This window comes from Acinonyx jubatus, chromosome A1 (genome assembly GCF_027475565.1).
Source record: "Acinonyx jubatus isolate Ajub_Pintada_27869175 chromosome A1, VMU_Ajub_asm_v1.0, whole genome shotgun sequence".
NCBI classification, from domain to species: domain Eukaryota; kingdom Metazoa; phylum Chordata; class Mammalia; order Carnivora; family Felidae; genus Acinonyx; species Acinonyx jubatus.
The window spans coordinates 132399952-132421367 of NC_069380.1; the positions used below are offsets into that span (position 1 = coordinate 132399952).

The 21416-nt window shown below is 40.7% G+C and overlaps 1 protein-coding gene across 23 annotated transcripts in view; it reads left to right on the top strand.

Annotated features, from left to right (window-relative positions):
* MAST4 (microtubule associated serine/threonine kinase family member 4) overlaps positions 1-21416 on the top strand; it is a 556148-nt gene that overhangs the window by 507520 nt on the left and 27212 nt on the right. For all 23 annotated transcript variants that reach the window (XM_053223443.1, XM_027040714.2, XM_053223445.1 and 20 more), the window contains 8 exons: positions 1280-1365; positions 8701-8909; positions 10288-10426; positions 11989-12121; positions 12987-13152; positions 14990-15091; positions 19745-19867; positions 20296-20408. In XM_053223443.1, the coding sequence (XP_053079418.1) occupies positions 1280-1365; positions 8701-8909; positions 10288-10426; positions 11989-12121; positions 12987-13152; positions 14990-15091; positions 19745-19867; positions 20296-20408 (1071 nt within the window). The remainder of the gene's footprint in view (positions 1-1279; positions 1366-8700; positions 8910-10287; positions 10427-11988; positions 12122-12986; positions 13153-14989; positions 15092-19744; positions 19868-20295; positions 20409-21416) is intronic.

Consider the following 21416-nt stretch of genomic DNA (forward strand, 5'->3'; position numbering starts at 1 on the left):
CTGGGTACCTAAGTCTCCAAAAGATGAGTGGGACAGCATGTTAGCGCATGACAGCCTCGGTTTGGAGAGGGTGACACGTACCTTAGACTCATAGGATTTCTTCTAAAATAATAGGAAGGGAATCCTGGGCTCCGCAGCAGACGCAAAGAGGCTGTCACTGCTCACCCTCTCAATGCTCAGATACATGGAGTATGAGAGAATTAAAACATAACACTTTGCTTATTATTTTCCTTTGAGCTCAACTTTTTATTTATGTTTTTCCTAAAGTTTATTTACTTGTTTTGAGAGAGACAGAGAAGGAGAGAGAATCCCAAGCAGGCTCCACACTTACAGCTTAGAGCCCAGTGAGGGGCTCGAACCCACAAACCAGGAGGAGATCAAGATCATGAGTTGAGCTGAAATTGAGAGTTTGATGCTTAACTGACTGAGCCACCCAGGTGCCCCTGAGCTCAACATTTAAAGAGCTATCTTTTTGAAAATAGATATTTAAAGCCTCGTAAGAATAATGATAGGGAAGTAAAGAAAGGCACACAGATTGTCTGTTCGAGCGTCTTTGTTGCCGACTATCTTTTCCAAACAAAAGGTACCGTAGAAAGGACACAGACATTCTCTGGCCAGGGACAGACCAGAGTTCGTGTATCCATCAGCTCGTGTAGAGCCACAATAGCCCGTTCTTTCCCGGCTGACTGAAACCTGAATTAAGGCTTGACGTTTTGGACTTAAGTCTCAAAACATGAAAACACCAGGATGAGACTAACAAGAATAGTTTACAAAGGTAAATCAAACTTGGAAATTTTCAAAAGCTTGGTGCCTTCATCTCCCGGAAATGGGGGTTCACGTACATGAGACTGAGGCTCTGTCATGAGAAGTAGTGGATCAGCACTGCTGTGCAACATTGATCTTTAAAGTTGTCTCTCAGGTTCCTTTGGCTGCCAATACTGCACTTCAGCGTATTAAACACCAGAGCAAGAGCATAGGGGTGCCTGGGTGGCTCAGTCAGTTGAGCGTCGGACTTCAGCTCAGGTCATGATCTCATAGTTCACTGGTTCAAGCCCCACGTCAGGCTCTGTGCTGAGAGCTCAGAGCCCGGAGCCTGCTTCCGATTCTGTCTCCCTCTCTCTCTGCCCCTCCCCTGCTCATGCTGTCTCTCAAAAATAAATAAATGTTAAAAAAAAGTTAAAAAAAAACTGGAGCGTATCACGCTAATATTATTTATGTTGTTGTTAAAGTCATTGTCTGGAGTTTTCAGCTTTTCTAACTTCCATATTTTGTTTCCAAGAGCTCCAATGCTTCCTTGAAACTTCAAAGGAAACCTCGGGAAAGTGATTTTGAAACGATTAAATTGATTAGCAATGGAGCCTATGGGTGAGTAATTCAAGAAAACTCTCTATTGTATCTTAACACACCTGAGTAATGCATTCTTCACATTTATTTTAGGCCAAATAGATGTCATTAGGGACTTGAATTTTCAGATTACCGCTCCTTCACTGGTGGCTATAATGTGCGGCCAAAATCATTTTTTATTTGGATACTCCATCAAGAAAACGTATCAAGTGACCTGGAGTTATTTTAGAGGTATGGAGAAGGAGGCTTTATGAAGTCATGGAAGGTTTTTATATAAATCCCTGTTTCTGCCTCCTTTATTCCACTGTTTTGAGTGCCATAGTGCCTACTCCTGGTTGTAAATATGCATCCACATGCATCTACCTCTGGATATATATAATCTTTATCTCTAAACATATTTACACTCCTATATAGCATTACTACTTAAGAATTAACCAGTACTTTGCAGTCCCACTACCAGTCAACCTTGTGAGACAAGTACTGCAGTAAAAAGACTGCTTCAAAACTTAGAGCAGTTCATTTCCTTTAGTCTTTATATCACACCAAGGTTTTTTTTTTTCAGTTGATGTCCGTACTCTGATCACATTAGTGATGCCCCTTTCTTTTTTTTAATTCTTTTTATGTTTTATTTACTTGTTTTTGAGAGAGAGAGAGAGAGAGAGAGAAAGAGAGACAGGAAGGGAGGGGCAGAGAGAGAAAGGCAGAGAGAGAATTCTAAGCATACTCCAGGCTGTCAGCCTAGAACCCAATGTGGGACTCGAACTCACGAACAGTGAGATCAAGACCTCACCGAAACCAAGAGTCAGACACTTAACCAACTGAGCCACCCAGGCGCCCCTGTGGTGCCCCTTTCTTGATTCATTTTCATAGACATAAGCTTTTCTTCTCACAGTGTAGGGTCAATGGTGACAAGATCCTTCTGAGTTCCTTAGAAACGGGAAGGGTAATTAATACACATATGTGTCCTGATCCATCTTAGACAGCCCAAGAGCTCTAGTTTAATTAAGTATTAATCTCAATTCCATCTGTATTTGGAGAGCAATAAACAATCCTATAGACATTTATTGCCATTTGTCGCACATATGAGCAGATGAGATAAAAGCGATTTCTGTTACGCCACAAGGGATGTTTCTCCTTACGATTTTTTTTTTACCTAATATTTTCCACACCATTAACTTAGTGAAGAGCTTAAATATTTGTGAGTCCTTCCTGTGCTTCACTGATTTATTTTCAGGATTATGGCAAATGGTATATTTCCTGATGTAGCTTATAAATGTTTTCTGATATTTTATTTTTAGAATATTTTATTTTGTTCAACGGTCCTTTGAAACTTGTCCCCCTAAGGAAATTATTTGGGTATAGAGTTGTTTGTGAGTTTCATTTGTTTGTTATTTGGTTTTAGTTCGTTTTAGTTTTCAAGATCATGTGAGGATTTCTTCCTTCATTAGGGAAAAGACTGAACTTAGATTTAATGAGTCTATGGGTTTGAGCCCTGGTAGACTTTATTGGCAGTGGAATTCTAGAATAAGATGATCTGTGAAGCACCACTTGTATAAAATTTGGGCATATATCTTAGCACTATTTGGAGTTCTAATTGGTTGAGTAAACTCATTTGTAGTGCAATTAAACCACTGTATAGTAGATGAGGTATATCACACTTCAGGGAATGGCTGGGAATATACAAGAAGTTAAACAAGCTGTGAATCACTAAACACCCAGGATGCAGGCCAAGCCATTAATGGGCTTACAAGCTGCCTGTGGGAGCTTCTGCCCATCAGCCAAAACTTTTTTCCTGTTTTGCTCTTCTCAGATTTAATCTCTCATTACATCTCTGACAGATTTCCCCTTCATTTTAATTATTTTTAGTTCAAAATTTGAATGGGGCTCTACCCATTGGTCCACCCAGTCAGGAGGCTGATTGTAAGCTTATGTGTTCCAGTGGAACACTGGGTAGATGATCTGGGGCTGTTGGAAGTTTCCCTGACATGTGTCACAGTCTGCCACTCAGCATCCATGGCTCAGAGTGACACCGATGCCTTGACTTAGTGAAAATTGCCCGGCCTGGGAACTAGCCCTCTCATTAGGAGGGTCTCTAACACATCAGCGTTTTCTCCGCATCATACTTAGTGACGGTTCATGTTATGAAGCCAACCTACTAATTTGATACCATCCAGTTTCCTTCTTTCCATGTTACGTGTTTTGGATCCCTGACTGGAAGTTAGATGTCCCTTCATGGCAACTTAACACTTCGTAGAGAGCTAACACTTGCCGTGTGCCAGGCACCGTGTTGGTTTATATATACTGTCTTCTCGCAAGAGCCCTGGGTGGTGTCGATATTATTTCCATTTAGATGTGGGGAAAGAGGGGCTTGGATGCATGGATGCCCACAGGTGTGCTAATTCTAAACAGTGTTCTTTCCTTCTCTCAGTATTCTTGTTACAACTTAGAGCCATGTTCATTGGGTACAGAAGGCCTTCTTCTCATGATTCCACCTGGATTTTTCAATTACGGCTTTGAATATTTTCAAAGTGAAAGAATAAAATTGACTTAAAAGATTTTTGAAAACGAGGTCCTAACCTGGGTGGCTCAGTTGGTTAAGCATCTGACTTCGGCTGAGGTCATGACCTTGCATTTCGTGGGTTTAAACCCCGCTTGGGGCTCTGTGCTGACAGCTCAGAGCCTAGACCCTGGTTTAGATTCTGTGTCTTCCTCTCTCTCTGTCCTTCCCCTGCTCGTGCTTTGTCTGTCTCAAAAATAAATGAAACATTTAAACAAAATTTTTTTTAAAGACTAAATTTGAAAGGCATGACATCTCCCACTTTGTTTTACTTTCTGGCTTTGCTGCGCATCAGTCTGTTTTTCTCCTCAAAAGATGGGGTCATTTACCTAAGAGAGCCGTGAGACCCATGTGTGCAGGTTGATGGCCACCCCTCTCTCCTTGTAGCCTTTTTTCTAACACATGCACTCTTGTTCCCAAGTACAGATCTGCTCGCACGGATTCACGTATTGCCTCTCAGACTTAAGCATAATTTTATACGCATCAGACATTCACACTCCCGAGAGGACTGATTCATTCTGCTCTAGATCCCATCAGCTTCTGATTCCATTTCTCCCCACCCTCTCACTACTCAGTTCTGCATGGGTGGAATGAGTAAAGCTTGGCTCACAGAGGACAGTTGCCTCAACCCCTTGGGTTTTCTTACTTTTAAAGCAGGTCGGTGTAGGAAAAGAGACCCAGAAGCAACCTTTTCAAAGAAAGCGAGGAAATGTGGGGCTGAATCAGTTCAGTCCAGTGTTAGAATTTGGCTGGTTTACACCTGTGCTTAGTGGCGTTAGCTGTCTGTCAGCTGGCTGCTGTTTGTCTCTTTCAGTCTCTATGTCTCCTCTCCATTGACTTAAGTAGATCTGGAATATGAACTTACAGGAAAGGAGGAAAGGTATATGAAAGACAACAGTTATTACTAAACAAAGGGATTTATAGATTTCAGCATTAAGAGTAATAGTCCTAAAGCAGTATGGTATTATAAAAACTGAATAAGAGAAGCAGAAATCCAGCTACAGCAAATTCTAATTAAGAAGCCTAGTTGACTTTTGCAACTTGTTCAAGATATGTGTGTCCTGAGGCAGTGATGTCTCAAGCTACCTATAGGGTTAATTTCAGTTGATTTAGGTAAATTCCCCTAGGGATTAACTGATTGTTTTAAGTACATCATAGCAAGGGAAAGCAAAAAGATCAAGTTTTACAAATTCCAAATCTGAGAATAAAGATATGAGTCCTTTTTCACATCAGACCACTGAGAAACCTGGTCTGGATGCTGGTCAAATTAGACCTGAGGCATCTTGCTACTTTGTTCTTTCATTAAGTCTTAGACAGTTCTGTTCTTCCTTCTCCACTTCCTACTGTTCATAAACATATTGCTGAGCAGTTGTTTATGGAAGAAATGGTGACGGTTGATTAAAAATTTAATGTCAGCTATGTGACAGTCTAAAGTGAAGTTCATAGTATCTTGTCTGAGGACCCTCAGCACTATAGCTACTCAATAGTAAATACTTGAAGAAGAAAGGGAAAGTAATCTGTCTTCCACTTGACTGTCAGTCATAGGCAAGTGCTTATCTAAACATACTATTTGTTTCAACATTTCAAATTCTAATTTTCATTTTATTTTTTTTTATTTTTTTTTCAACGTTTATTTATTTTTGGGACAGAGAGAGACAGAGCATGAACGGGGGAGGGGCAGAGTGAGAGGGAGACACAGAATCCGAAACAGGCTCCAGGCTCTGAGCCATCAGCCCAGAGCCTGACGCGGGGCTCAAACGCACGGACCGCGAGATCGTGACCTGGCTGAAGTCGGACGCTTAACCGACTGCACCACCCAGGCGCCCCTCTAATTTTCATTTTAAAAAGTAAATTCTGTTTCAAAAATTCCTCTTCATGACAATATGTGTTCACCATTGCTTGTCTTCTATTTTTAAGGAAACCAGGTTATTTTCTGTGCTCCCTTATATCTGATTCAGTATCTGTCTGTCCTCCTTCCAGCTTTTCTCTACGAAAAGCTCAAGGTTTGGGGAGGGCGAGGAGGATCTTGATTTTATCCAATCAGTATTGGGAAAAGAAAAATACTGTAAAAGCCTTTAGTCTGATCTACAAAGAATGAGTCGTTGGTTAGTTAATTTAGAAGTCAGTCAGAGTAGGAAATCATTTTAAAAAGATGCATACTGTAGGGGAACCTGGCTGGCTCAGTTGGTTAGGCGTCCGACTTCAGCTTAGGTCATGCATGATCTCATGGTTCATGAGTTTGAGCCCCACATCGGGCTCTGTGCTGACAAGAGCCTGGAGCCTGCTTCGGATTCTGTGTCTCCTTCTCTCTCTACCCCTCCTCTACTCATGCCTGTCTCTCTCTGTCTCAAAAATAAATAAACACTAAAAAATTAAAAAGATGCACTCTGTAAACATTTTAATTTAATGTAATCTCAATATGTGTAAATTAACTAGTCTTTTTTTTTTAATTTTAGAGTGTGTGTACACAAGTGGGAGGGGCAGAAGGAGAGAGAATCTCTCTTTTTTTAAAAATGTTTACTAAGTTTTGAGAGAGAGAGAGAGAGAGAGAGAGAGAGTGCATAAGCAGGGCAGAGGGAGAGGGAGACACAGAATCCAAAGCAGGACCCAGGTTCCAAGCTATCAGCAGAGTTCAAACTCAGGAACTGTGAGATCATGACCTGAGCCAAAGTTGGACACTTAATCCACTGAGCCCCAAGAGAGAGAGACAGAGAGAGAGAGAGAGAGAGAGAGAATCTTAAGCTGTACACTCAATGTGGAGCCCAACACGGGCTCGATCCCATGACCTGGGGAGCATGACCTGAGCTAAAATCCAGAGTTGAACACTCAACCAACTGAGCCACCCAGACTTGCCTACTAGTCTTTTGATATAAGGCCTTTTTAAGATAGCCTATATAAACCACACTTGTAATACATCATTTTTGTTTTCCACTTTTCACTGCTTTTAAAGGTAACGTAAGAACTTGAAGCAATCTGAATGTAGGAATCTAGATTTGTATTATTTTGTCAACTTTAGAAAACCTTCTCACCCGTACTAAAATAGGAATTTTATTTGGTAACTCATGTTTAACACATTTATCAGTACTTTCCAAAGCATCCCACTTGTGTGTGTGTTTTTTTTAATGAACAACAAAGCTTTTCCTTTTCACACTCATGTTTCATCAGTTTAAATATTTGTTGAAATTAGTTAATCCTGATATGAGGCCTCACCAGAAAAACAAGTGTGGAGATAAACCCAGCTGATGGGAGCCCCAGCATTTGGCGTCCTGAAGAAGACCCATGGCCCCTGTGGAAGGTGTTAGCTGCCCAGCTCCCTTGTCAGTTTGTTGTACAGCGGGAATAACAGCACTAGATTGTTCCTTGGGTTGGTTACCTAACGTGTGAATAAAAGAGATTTTCTGTATATGGTGAAGGAAGGAAGAGAAGACCAAAGAAATAATGAGGGGGGGAAAAAAAGTAAAGAAAAAAAAAATTGAACAGAGACAAAATGATGTGTGATTTTGCAAGTGAAGGAGAAAGATGGATACAATAAGACAAAGATACACGTACACATACTTGACAGAAAAGCGATTTGCTAGTTGCACACTTGAGCCAAATGCGTGAATACCAGTTAAACTGAGATTGAATATACTAAGATTTACAGAAGTGGATTACCCTGACATCTTGGTTCAGCAGGGAGTTAGGGTGTTGTAGTCGCCCTTACATTCTCTTTTTAGGAACAATGAAAATAGTGGGATAGGCATCTCAGAATAATCCCTCATTTTAGGAGGCAAACGTTGGAATACTTTACTGTGAATGATTGTGGTTTGGGTAAATTATTACTTATTTGAGCATTTCCTAACAGTTCAAATCTATTCTCCCACAATAATGACAAGTGAGGAGTAACTTAAGAGAAAATGAGCTGATCGAAGACATTTTCCTTGTTGCTCATCATTTCCAGGTGAGGTTTTAAGCCTCCTCCTCTCTTTTTACTTGTTTGTTCCACATCAAGGTTCAGGGAGTCCATTGTCTTTCCCCAGCCAGAATTGGTTCTTTAGAGTGTTTGAGTGAGTCTTGCAGCAGAAATTCGGTGCAACATCATTTTACAGTAAAGTTGGCTGTCACCTTGGCCATGGGTTGGATGGAAAGGAAATGCAGTGTATTATTGGTCCCCTTTTATGTTGGGAGAGGAATTTTCTGTTAAAACAGGCATAGGTGTAAATCATGCTGAGGTCTCTTCATTGTAGGACAGCCTCTTTATGACCTAGTACACACTTATCATTTATCTGGAAATGTCATGGGGAGTAAATTACCTTCAAACTGGAAGCCACCTACCCTAAGAAGCTTTGGTCCTTTTTTCAGATATCATTGGTATCATATAGAAAATTATTGTTTTAGTCATATAGTCAGTGACATATATCTAACGCCAAAAAAGATGTAGGTCATGGTATGTGTGTACTTTTGTTAATTCTTTTCCTGTTCTGACTTAAATACTAAATTTTGTTTGTAGAAAAACTGAAAACATCAGCTACCTATTGGGAAATAGCTCACTCTGGAAACTGTCCATTTCCATCCTTGCCATGAAGACGAATTTGGTGCCTTATGTACAGCCGATTACCTTTATTGAAAGATTAAGAAATAAATAAACCTAGCTGTAAGCTTTTGCCTTGGAATGGAATGTATGTAGCTGCTAGGATAGCTTGTGTGAGCTGAATTCCAACTTCCTTGTGAATGTAAAAAAATGTTGACAATCACATGGTTTCCTGTACCCAGAAGCATCCTCACCTCCCGTGAACTCCAACTCTTATGCTCCTTTTCAGGGCAGTCTACTTTGTTCGGCATAAGGAATCCCGGCAGAGGTTTGCTATGAAGAAGATCAATAAACAGAACCTCATCCTCCGAAACCAGATCCAGCAGGCTTTTGTGGAACGGGATATCCTGACCTTTGCAGAGAATCCCTTTGTTGTCAGCATGTACTGCTCCTTTGAAACAAGGCGCCACCTTTGCATGGTCATGGAATATGTGGAAGGTACATCAGCCTCTGACACACAGAACGTGACCCCTGTATCCAGAAGCTGCTTGCTCCTTTGTGCAGCTGAGGCTTTCCCTGTTGTGCTACCCAATGGTTGTATCCACCTAGGAAATGAAGCCAGGCACTGAGATGGCTGTCTTCCCAGTCATTATCTTCTGATAATTGCTTGTAAAGTGCCTGCTCTACTATAACGAAGGGAAAATTAGTGCTTTTTGGAAAACGGTGGTTTTGCTTTTTTAATAGCTTTTAATCCTAACTACCTCCTCTCAATTGGTCATTACAGTTAGGATATAGGTGATGGAATTTTTCCTACCTACTTTCATTACATAACATAAAATCATTCGTGACACTGAGTTTCTTATAGAATGAATTAAAAATGCATTCTTTGTGGTCTACGGTATGAAATTAAAAATGAGTTTAGGGGAAAAGAAGATACAAGTCAAGAAAATCTAGCGCTCCTTTTTTTGACATTTATGGTTTACTTTTTAAATGTTCTTCTTTCCATCAGTTTTACATTCAATTTCTGCATGTTTGGCCATGACTTATTGAGATAAACAAAGTTAATAAAAGGCAGAGGTGAGGAAAGGCCAAAACAATCTTCAAAAGCATCTAATTTAAACTCTTGTAATTGTTTGAGCAGAATCCCAAAACTATAAAATTCTAAGAAACATTAAATATCATCTAGTTCGACCTTTTCATTTTGCGGATGAGTGAACTGAAACCCAAGAGGTGGGAGACTTACTAGGTACTTTACTAGTAGACACAAGACAAAAGCGTAGCGTGCCTGATTTCCACCTGTTTCCCCCACCCCCACACACACCAGCACTTGGCCTTACTAACCTTCGTTGTGGTTATGATAACTAACATTTATCACACATTTAATAAGTGTTGGTAATGTCCTCAATTCGTTGCATATATCACCTCGTGTAATCTACTTAATAATCTTACAAGGGATGATAGTCTTACTGTCATGATATTAGAGAAGGGTGCTAGGGCTAGCTTCCCTAAGATCTCTCCACCCGTAACGGAGCCAGGATTTTGAACTCCAGGAGCCTAATTCCAGAACCCATGCTTTATACTGGTGTATTTGGTTCTTCAAATTTCATTTCCACTTTGAAGCCAGATCTGCTCTTAGGAGAACTGCTGCCTTAAAAAAATATATATATGTTTATGTTTATGCTTATGTTCATGTTTATGTTTATGTTTTTTATCCACACCACATCTTAGTTAAAAATGGGAATACTCTGCACAGTCCCCACTTAGGAACTTGGTATACTGTGTCTGTGGGTAGATGCTATTTTATAATCTGCATTGATGGTCATCTTCAATCCTAGCTGATACTATACCTGCTAAGTCTTGTGTCTGTGTTTTATAGGAGGCGACTGTGCTACCTTGATGAAGAATATGGGTCCTCTCCCTGTTGACATGGCAAGGATGTACTTTGCGGAGACAGTCTTGGCCTTGGAATATCTACATAATTATGGAATTGTACACAGGGATTTGAAACCAGACAAGTATGCACACTGAGGAAGCAGATCTTTTTTTTCACACCATGCAGAAAGTTTTCTTATGTCTATAAAAATGTTTTCTTTTAATGCTGCTTTGCGCATTTTAAAATTGTCCTGTAATGTTCCCATGTGACTTATTTTGGCAGTATATATGGTAATGTTTATATAGTACTTTAAAGGTTCTGGGGCTTATAATAATAGCTTCTAAGGAACAAAAGAAAAAGATGATGATAAATCCAGGGTTAATTAAATTTTTAAAAGTTTGTTTTTTATTATGTTAAGTTTTGAATCATAGAATGCTACTAGTTGCTTTCTGGATGGTTTTTGCATTTGGTATTATATACTTAGATAACCCTTCCCTACTCCAAGATGATATATTTGATATTATATACTATCTCACCATTTAATGTAAACATTTTAAACCTATGTGATGTTCATTTTAGTGTCTGATTTGAGATACACATGGACTTTTTCCCCCAAATGACTATTATTCATCTTGACACCGTTTATTAAATTTTTTATGCTTTCTCCACTAATTTCAGACAGCTCTATAAGCATTACGTGTAATATGTAAAGATTCTAAGTGTGCTGAGAACTATATAAAATTAACTCATGCTCATTCCAGAAAATTTGGAAGTACAGAAAAAGATTTTTAAAAATTCATTCATGGAGCGCCTGGGTGGCTCAGTAGGTTAAGCGTCTGACTCTTGATCTTGGCACAGGTCATGATCTCACGGTTCATGGGTTCAAGCCCCACGTTGGACTTTGTGCTGACAGTGCAGAGCCTGCTTGGAATTCTCTCTCCCTCTCTCTCTGCCCCTATCCCATTTGTGTTCACACTCTCTCTGTCTCTCTCAAGACAAATAAAAACAATTTTTTTAATAAAATAAAATTTAAAAATTCATTCATGACATTACCAAAGACAACTATTAGAACTTGGAATATTTCTTTCCAGTAGATATTCTTTCTCTTTACACTTCCTCTATTTCTTTAATTTTTTAAATTAATTAAAATTTTGGTTTTTCCCCTTAAAATGAATTTTTTTTTAATTTAAATTCATAAAGCTGTCAAATGTGAATCCTTTGCATACATAAGAAATTTACATTTTGCGCTTAATAAGTAGAAATTTAAATTCGAGCCACAAGTTGAAATCTTAAACAATAGTACGTTTTTCTGTCCAAGTTCTTTATCTTATGTCTCACTTAAACCTTGGACAGATTGACGTGGGATTATTGGTAATCAATCCTTTATTGTTTTATTATGCTGAAAATAGATGTCAGAGTCCCACACTAGAATTTTTCTAAGAGTTCAGACCTATAAATGAAACTGTATGTGGCCGCTCCCAACAAAGATTAGCTGGACCCAGTGTCTGGCCCTCCCTTGTGAATTACACTCATGAGCCAGATACCCCTGTGTAATATGTTCTTGTGATTTCATCTCTTCCCGGGCTGGGTTCTATATTGAGATTGATACCTCTACACTAAATAGACTTAGGAATTGATAGGGGAAGGAGAAAGCTAAAAAAAGAAAAGAACTTAAAAGCAAATATGTGTCCTTCTGCTTCATAGTTTGTTGGTCACCTCCATGGGGCACATAAAGCTGACAGATTTTGGATTATCCAAGGTGGGACTAATGAGCATGACTACCAATCTTTATGAAGGTCATATCGAGAAGGATGCTCGAGAGTTCCTGGACAAACAGGTAAGCTTGCACGCAGCCCAGTTCTAGAGGGAAATACAAAGCACGATATTGCCAGCGACATTCCGAATCAACTGGTATAAGCCAGCTTCACATTAGTGCTGGGCGTCTAGATGTCTGTATAAGCCTTACGTTTAATAAAGTGCAAATCGCCTCCATTTTTCTCCCTGGGCCTCTCTGAACTGTCCATTCCTCCGCATTCCTCCCCCAGCATTATGGTCTATTAGCAAGACGAACGATGTAATTGCGCGCAAGTGAGAATGTGAGAGAGACAAATGGAAAACTGTTTTTGTAAGGAATTCAGGAGTCTCAGTAGAGTACTCATGAAACTCATGATGCATGGTACAATCCCGGGTGCTAAAATCCCAGCCATGGCCCATTTCCCTTTAAGCATGCCTCATTACCATGTGCCCACAATCTGTTCATTGTAAAGTTACTTAAGGTAAACACATCTCAACTGTCAGGCTTTGATAAAGTAACCAGGATGTGAATATATTTTGGTCATACAAATACTAAAACTATCTCTGGTGGCAACAGATGAAGAATGCATCATTCTTTTAAGCGTTAAAAATGTTTTTAATATTGTGGAATAAGTAGAACCACCAAACAGGGTCAGACCCTCAATTTGAAATTGCACGTTATGCATAGTTTAACATTAAAGCGGCATTTAAATTTCCCTTTTTTGCTGTTTAAATATTTCATTGCCTTTGGGGTTATGGATGCTGACTTAATAATTGCTGTTCTTAAGTTCTCTGCCCATGTGGTTGAGCAGGTGCACTCTGGGCAACCTAATTGGTGTTTAGCCATCGTGTTCATTTTGATTCATGTCTAATATTCCAGTTATTCTAATATTGCAATCATCTTTTAGGTCTGTGGCACGCCTGAATACATTGCACCAGAAGTGATTTTGAGGCAGGGCTATGGGAAGCCAGTGGACTGGTGGGCCATGGGGATTATCCTCTATGAATTTCTGGTTGGATGCGTGCCATTCTTTGGGGACACTCCAGAAGAGCTGTTTGGACAAGTCATCAGTGGTAAGTATCTTCAAGCGACTGTTGGAAAGCAGCTCTTTAATGTAATCCTGCAGAGTATTGCCGTCTTCACTACTAAAATGTCAACCTTTACCAAACAGTTTAGCCAACACATTAAAAGAACTCACTCATCATAGCCCATAACTGACTAACAAATCTCAGGAGATCAATTTGTGTTGAAAATTGATCTGAGGAAGTTTCGTTAACATGGAATCTGGCACGGCGCTGGCGGTGTAACCGATTTTTATGGTGTGCTTTTTCTGCAAAAGAAATTCACGTGGGATTTGCAAATTATTTCCTTGCCGTCCAGTCTTCCTTTCCATCATAGGAACGTGGCACCAGGGAAGAAAAGGTTAATGTGGGTCACATTTACATAAATGGGGGGAAAATAGCTAATGGCACAGTGAAGAAATTAACAAAAATGTAATAAACCCTAAAACAAATGTCTACCACATAATAAATAATGAGGATGGGAAGGAAGCAAATTTAATTCACAGACTGTTAATGATTTCATTGGTGGTTGTTATGGTGTAATGTTATTTCTGTAACAGCTGTTCATCTTTCATTTAAAATTCAATAACCTTTAGATCTTAACCTGCACGCTGACCCTCGCTATTGTTACGCGGCTTGTGGCAAAACTAAATGATAATTAAATAGGCCCTATTAGTACCCTACCTGCTGTTTTTATAAATTTCCCCGAAGCATATCAAAAAGGCCTCTCCTCCTCAGAGTTTTATCAGCCATCACCGACACCTCCATCACCCACTCGGATACCGTCTGGACTGGGCCCAACAGTGGAAAGAGAGGGAAAATGCGAGTCGGTACGAGGAGTCCCTTAATCACAGCGTTATTCTCTATCGTTGACTTTGCAAGCCAGGCATATTTGTAAACTTTACCAAAGTAGATTTGTGTGTTGCCTGCAGTGTATAACCCTTTTCTACAATATCTGAGCTGTTTATGGATTTATAACTAGGCTGTTTGCTGATATACCAAGGCCTGAATGGCAGGAGGAATCAACTGTTTAATTAACACAAGCAGCAAATGCTGGCTTTGTTCTCGATGCCTTACGGCTCAGATGCATATTCATGTTTTATTTTCCAAATCAGATTTAAACTGCAGCAGAGGAAGCTGGAGGCAGGCACACACAGAAATAACTCATGTTTTTATTGCATTTCCATACACACAAGCACACACACCTTATCTTCAGGCAAACTCCTGTGGAATGTAGAACATGTTCTCATATTTATGGCAGATTTTGAATACTTCCATTACTATGATTACTTTGGATTTCTTTGTCTTCAAGCTTAACACTTTGGCCTTTCATTTGTCTCTAGACATAGTTATTTTTGCAAAATTAACTCATGCTTCTCAAAGCTGAAGAACTCTATGGCTGTGGCCAAATTCTCATTTAAAGGACAGTAGGAGAGAAAAATCTTACTGTCTTGATTCCCTGTACAAGCAGTCACCTGAAACAGAGGTGTTTAGGGTTTCCCTCATATTAAGTCCTCTTAGTGACTAGAAGGAACAATTTGTGGTGAGCCAGTTCTGCCGCACAGAAAAAAAGACACAAAGAATCAAAAAAGGAAATGGAAGGTGCTGCTTGTTGAAATATTCTCTCCCTGCCTTGTTGACAGCTGTACTGCTTTATATCTCATGAAACAGTACTTCTCAAACTTGCTTATGCCCAACTGACATCCCTGCCAAAATGCAGATTCTGATTCAGTCTGGGATGGGGCCTGAACTTCTGTCTTTCTCACACACTCCCAGGCCACATCCAGGCTGTAGGTACCCGGACTGCCATTTGAACAATGACATTGTAAGCTCTGTGTCTCCTTTCTAGATGAGATCAACTGGCCGGAAAAGGATGAGGCACCACCCCCCGATGCCCAGGATCTGATTACCTTGCTTCTTAGGCAGAATCCCCTGGAGAGACTGGGAACAGGTTAGAGCACATATGTTTTAATTTTGCTAATATGCAAGAAATAATGTCTTTGTGGAACATTAAGAGGTTCTTGTTTGTGTTTTGTTTTTGTTGTTTTTTTGTGGGTTTTTTTTTTTTTTTTTTTTTTTGCCTAGGAAACATCTGTTGGTTGATGTAGGACATGACTACAACACATTATAACAATCATATTTTGGGTTTTTTTTTTTTCTGGTTCAGAGCCATATGTATGCTAGGAAGGTAGGTGGTTGTGTGTCTTTGATTTTTTTTTTCTCGTTGTTTTTTGGTTTTTTGGGGTTTTTTTGCAAAGCAAAAAGTTATTTGTTTCAATAAATAAAATTGTCTGGAAGAGAACCTCAAAGGCACATGTAACTCTTCTGTCCTGAAAAGCATGCATCTTAAATAATTTAAAATAGATGATTCGAGATGTACAGCTTTGTTTGTAACACATATATTCCTAGAAGGATTTGACCCAGCACGTTCCGTCTGTAGGCTTTAAAATGGGTTATCAGTCCTTGAACTAATTAGTTTCTGGAAATGAGTGTCAGAGGTTTGAACCATGCTGTCTCATCATGGTGATCATACCATAACCCAAGAAAGAGGATTAAAACTATTGGCTTTCAAGATTAAGGAGATAATAGATTTGTTTCTCGCCGATTATTTTTTCCCAGCTGTTCCCCATACAAGTTATGTTTCTGCCACTCATTTTCCTTTTCTAATATTCTGAATGGACAGTGATCCCAGTATAGAGTCCCAACCTGCCCTAGTATGTAAATTTATCTAGATGGGACTAAATATTAAATATAAGTACAAAACACAGTAGACCATTCCCATAATTTTCACCTGTGAAAATTTTTGTCTTGATGGGTTTTTTACTCTGAACTGTTTCATTCTACCTCATTGTAATAGAAATATCAGAAAATACTGAAGAAATCATTCTCTCCCTCAATTTTCCCAAGGCAAAAATAATTTGCAGCAGCTCCAAATACGTATCTTCTATTATCCCCCATTTTTGCCCACAGCTTCCCCAGTTGGAGGGCTCCATTCTTGCTTAAATATGCTCTGCTACTAGAGTTTATGGTAATGCATTGAAGCCCGTGGGCCATATTTTTGTTTTGGAAATAAAGTTTGATTGAAACACAGCATTGCCATTCACGTGCATTGTTTATGGCTACCTTCATGGTAGAGTACCAGAGTTGACTCATCAAACCTGCCCACAAAGCCTAAAGTATTTACTATTCGGCTTTTTGCAGAAACATCTCTCATGGTCTGCGTTAGAGAATCAAACAAGATTCAAACTGCAGGCTCACTTGGGAAGACTTCTTTGAGTTGAGCCTCTTACCGGAGGACCATGTGCATTTTTGCCTTTTGCAGTAGATGAGGGGGTTTTCGAGTAGGAAAGACAATACAAACGGAAGTTAAGGGCACAAACTCCACGGTCAGATTGTGTGCATTTAAATCTCTGCTGTGTGACTGTGGGCAGGATGTTTCCCTTTCTGTGCCTCATTTCCCCGTCTGTAAAATGGAGCTTAGAGAAGTACCCGCCTTTTCATGAGTTTAAAAGATCATCCACCGTGGCTCTTAAAACCAGGTGTGACACTGCTGGCCCTGGTATTACCATTTTAATGTTCTGCCCGTATAATCTCACACTTTCCCCCTTTGGACATACAAGATACAGAAATGGCGGTGGTGCCCCTGTCTTTGAGCTGATTGAACTCTTTGAACAGAGTACTTTATATTTCTTCCCTCACCCCTGTTTCATTTTCCTTCGTCTGGAGTAACTAGCAAACTCGTTGCTCCCTGCCCTCTGTGACCTGCAGTCACATTTGCTTTCTGGCTCCAGGGATGTGAGTAGGTGTCAAAGAATGGGTGTCAAGGCCCCGTGCAGGGCAGAGTTCTGAGGTGTGATTTCCGCTCGAGCCAAATAGGAGAAGCGGCAGCATTTTCAGACAGCCTGCAACACCGCACATATCTGTTTACGTGTGCTCGTCAGCTGTCCCGGGGAAGCGTTGGCCTCAGATACGTCTAAAGATGACGTTAGAATCGGCACATCCCTTCCAAAGAGCCCACTTATCTTCTGTGTTCTTGGGTCGGCTTGGAGAGTGTCCTCACGGAGTCTTCTGCCTGCTGCCCTCCTCTGAGAATACTTGGGAACTTGACTGGGCTGGATTTGACAAAACAGGGTTATGGTGATGGTCCACGCATCCATGTTTATATGTGATACGCTGTGCGTTACCTCTCTGCTCATTTTTCTCCCTGCTACTGCTACTTGGGTTCTTTTCGGGGTTTGACAATTTGAGAAGCGAATCTCCTAGCAGAAGCTCAAAAGAGACATTTAAAAGGCCCTGACCCAGCTCTTGGTATTGTCGAGAAGTACGTGCCAAACAGACAGGTCCCATGTGACAGATCCCGTAGGGTCCAGAGAATGAGGCTGAGAATCCTGCAGGCCTGCCATGCTGCTTCCAATGACAGCATTTTGGATTTAATGCATATTTAGCGGGCAAAATAATGTACCGTGAAAATGTGCGAATTCACATTTGCCCGAGAGACTAGAGAGGCTGAGAAAAAGAGTGTGAAGAACATAATGGATGTTTAAGAAACTTCCATGAAAGGAGAGAGAACCTCAAGGGAGAACATTAGGGCAAGGGATAACTTGCAGTTGGGAAACTTGTCCTTCAACTAGACTTTTGAACTCGTGAAGTACTGAACAGCAGCCTGGTTTGTCAGACTTTACAGCTGCTCAGATGTGACGGACTTCCACCCGTGTACCAGCTGGGAGGTCTTGAGTGGTTTCTTCTTCACTTGGGTCACAATTTCCTAATCTAGGAAGGTGGGCATGCTATGTACCTCACAAGATTATGGCGAGGACTGAAATTCAGTATGTTCATGAAGACACCAAGTACATTAACGTAATATGTAACAGGAGCTCCAGATACGGTCAGTGCTCTTTCTTTCCCTTTCCCCATCCAAGCATGGAATTGATGCAATGCCTGCTTTGTGGGGTTGCTTTCAGTGATTTAATTGAAGAGAACTGGATGCTTCTAGCGTCTCGGGCAGTACTTGTCCAAGTCAGCCCTCCTCTGCCCGCTGCCACTCCTGTTGCTGTTGTGGTCAACATCAGACTCCACTGTGTGCCAGAAACACAGAGAATGCCTATGTAGCATCCTGGATAAAGATTCCAATCAAATGCTTAGTAAAGAAGAATCTGTTCTTCCTTTTTGGGGGTGACTTTCCCACTTTGCTCTTGCCCTGGCTGGGTTTGGGGCTCCAGTCTGCACCCTGTGCTGCAGTAACCTGACCAGCAGAGCCACATCTCTGGGCCACACAGACAGGTCCCCCACCCCAACACTCAGGCCCTTTTCTCCTTCAGTTTGCATTTCTCATCCTGGTGTTTTGTTTTGTTTTGTTTTGTTTTGTTTTGTTTTGTTTTTTGGTACCACACTGAGGACAGAGTGGGAAGCATGGTGACAACTTCACAAGAAAGGCATTTACGTCACACCTACAGGGCATCTCCTGGCAGGGAGGTGATGAGAGCCTGTGTTAGTCTTGTGAGAAATACTCCTTCATGGTATTTTTTGGGGACTGATTCTTCCTTACCTCCCTCCTCGACAGTGTGTGTGTGTGTGTGTGTGTGTGTGTGTGTGTGTAAGGGCAGAGGCCTGATTCTCACACTTTGATTGTCTAACCTGTGTACCTGTTTCCCTTTACCTGGGGCATGATATATTTTGATGGGGCCTGCCTTTCAAACCCTCAATAAAATCATGAACTAAACTAGGGGCGCCTGGGTGGCTCATTCAGTTAAGCGTCTGACTCTTGACTTTGGCTCAGGTTATGATCTCATGGTTCATGAGTCTGAGCCCCATGTCAAGTTCCGCACTGAGAGTACAGAGCCTGCTTGGGATTCTCTCTCTGCCCCTCCCCCACTCGTGCACGCACTCACTCTCTCGCAAAACAAATGAATAAACTTAAAAAAAAATAAACTCATGAACTAAATAACTATGCTGATTGGCAAAAAAAAGAAAAGCCTAAAACTTAGGAATGGTACCTGATTTTCATCACATGCTTTATAAATCTATGAAACAGGTTTGCCAGTTTCTTACCTAAGAATCTGTGATCCACAGAATCGAAGTCCTACCTATGTTAATGAGCAATCCAATAAAACTGAATGGAAACCATTATATACTATTCAGGAAAAATTCATCTTTATTAACCTTATCTCCGGCGGAAATGTTGCTGTGAACACATTTTGTGCCTTGTTAGAATTTCTTTCTTTTTTTTTTTTTTTTTTTTTTTTTTGTAATGAGCAAGTCTCCTTTGGGCCAACGTGTGTGCACATCCCCAGGTTCAGCATAATGTGATTTTAAATGTCTGCATCATTAACCTTTGAAAAATGGAGGAAGTCATAGAAAAATTAACAAAGGAAAACTGTGCCATGGCAACTGCTGTTAGCAAAATCAAATCATCTTCCGATGAATTATGGGAAAATTTGGGTTGGGAGGGGTTGTTGTAGAATGAAAAAGTAAGATTTGCATGATTCTTTAATTTGTTTCTCTATTGATTTGAAGTGTTGGCAGGGGGAGGTGTTGTCAAAAGCTTTGCTGTGAGGGTAGTTTAATATTTTCCTCTCTGTTCTTTCCCTCTCCTCTGCACCCCAAGGTGGCGCCTATGAAGTCAAACAGCATCGATTCTTCCGTTCTTTAGACTGGAACAGTTTGCTGAGACAGAAGGCAGAATTTATTCCCCAACTGGAATCTGAGGATGACACAAGTTATTTTGATAGTACGTGAATTATCTGACGTAAAACGTTGTTTGACCTTTACTTTGTAGAAAATTATCTCTGCTCGTGACAGAAGTTTCTAGTCTTGAGCCTACGAGTTCTTTTTTTTTTTTTTTTTAACATTTATTTATTTTTGAGGCAGAGACAGAGCATGAACGGGGGAGAGTCAGAGAGAGAGGGAGACACAGAATCCGAAACAGGCTCCAGGCTCTGAGCTGTCAGCACAGAGCCCGACGCGGGGTTTGAACTCACGGACCGTGAGATCATGACCCGAGCTGAAGTCGGATGCTTAAGCAACTGAGCCACCCAGGCGCCCCGAGCCTATGAGTTCTTAAACATAATGCTTTGATATAGAAACTCTTAGTAACATATCTAAATTAAAAGTTGAAATTCTGAGTGATTGGAACTGTTACCAAATATTTCTCTGCAGCTCGGTCAGAGAAATATCATCACATGGAGACTGAGGAAGAAGATGACACAAATGATGAAGACTTTACTGTGGAAATAAGGCAGTTTTCCTCCTGTTCACACAGGTTTTCAAAAGTAAGTGAAATATGGCAGAAACCTACAGAGTCTTTCTGGAGAATCTCCCTCAGGCCAGATAGTTGGCATTTCTAAATAGGTGAACAAGATTGTAAAAATCACCTCTGTAGTGTTTTAGTGCTTGGGGTCTCCTGTGCTTAAAATTCCTTTTAGCCTAGGAACAGTGACCCCACCATCTGGATAATCCAGAGTCCCTACCTGCCTGTCTCACTCTCCACAAATGGATATCTTTTTTCTTGGAGACGCAGACTTGCACTCACAGTATTATCTATGGAGAACACGAGAGCCACATATGTTGACCTCACCCTGTGTGACTAGGTTTAGTTCATTGCCAGACTGTGGAGGCATCCTCCCCTTTCTCTGACCCTTTTTGTTTGTTTGTTTGTTTGTTTGGTTTGACAGAGAGAGAAAGAGCATGTGCGGGGGAGGGGCAGAGAGAGAGGGAGAGATTCCCAAACAGCCTCCAACAGTGCACAGCCTGACAGCAGGGCTCGATCTCACAAACTGAGTCCTTGATCTGAGCCAAAATCAAGAGTTGGACGCTTAACCAACTGAACCACCTAGGCTCTCCTCTCTCATCTTTTAATGAAGAACATTGAGCTTGAGGTCATTGTGTGCATAGCCCCCTCCTAGTATCACATGGAATACAACACAAAGGAGCAGTCTGAGTCCCTGACATCAGGTAGGACCCTTGGGGATTAGTTGATGCAGAATAAGAAAGTCTGGTAACCAATGACAGAGAACATAAGTTATATGAAAAAGCCTGTAGGAAGCCAAGCTCGAATTTTGGAAGTGGGAGAAGGTAATAAAATCGATGTCTGAAATGGATGCTTTTTACTGATAGTGGTAAGATTAACACACACACACACACACACACACACAGAGGCAAATAAAATGAAGAAACCTGACAGTCCTGAGACTGGAAGAGCCCTATGAAAATGGAAACAAACCTAAAGGGCCACCTGCCTGCCTCCCTTGTGATATTTTCAGTAGCTATGCATTTTCTGT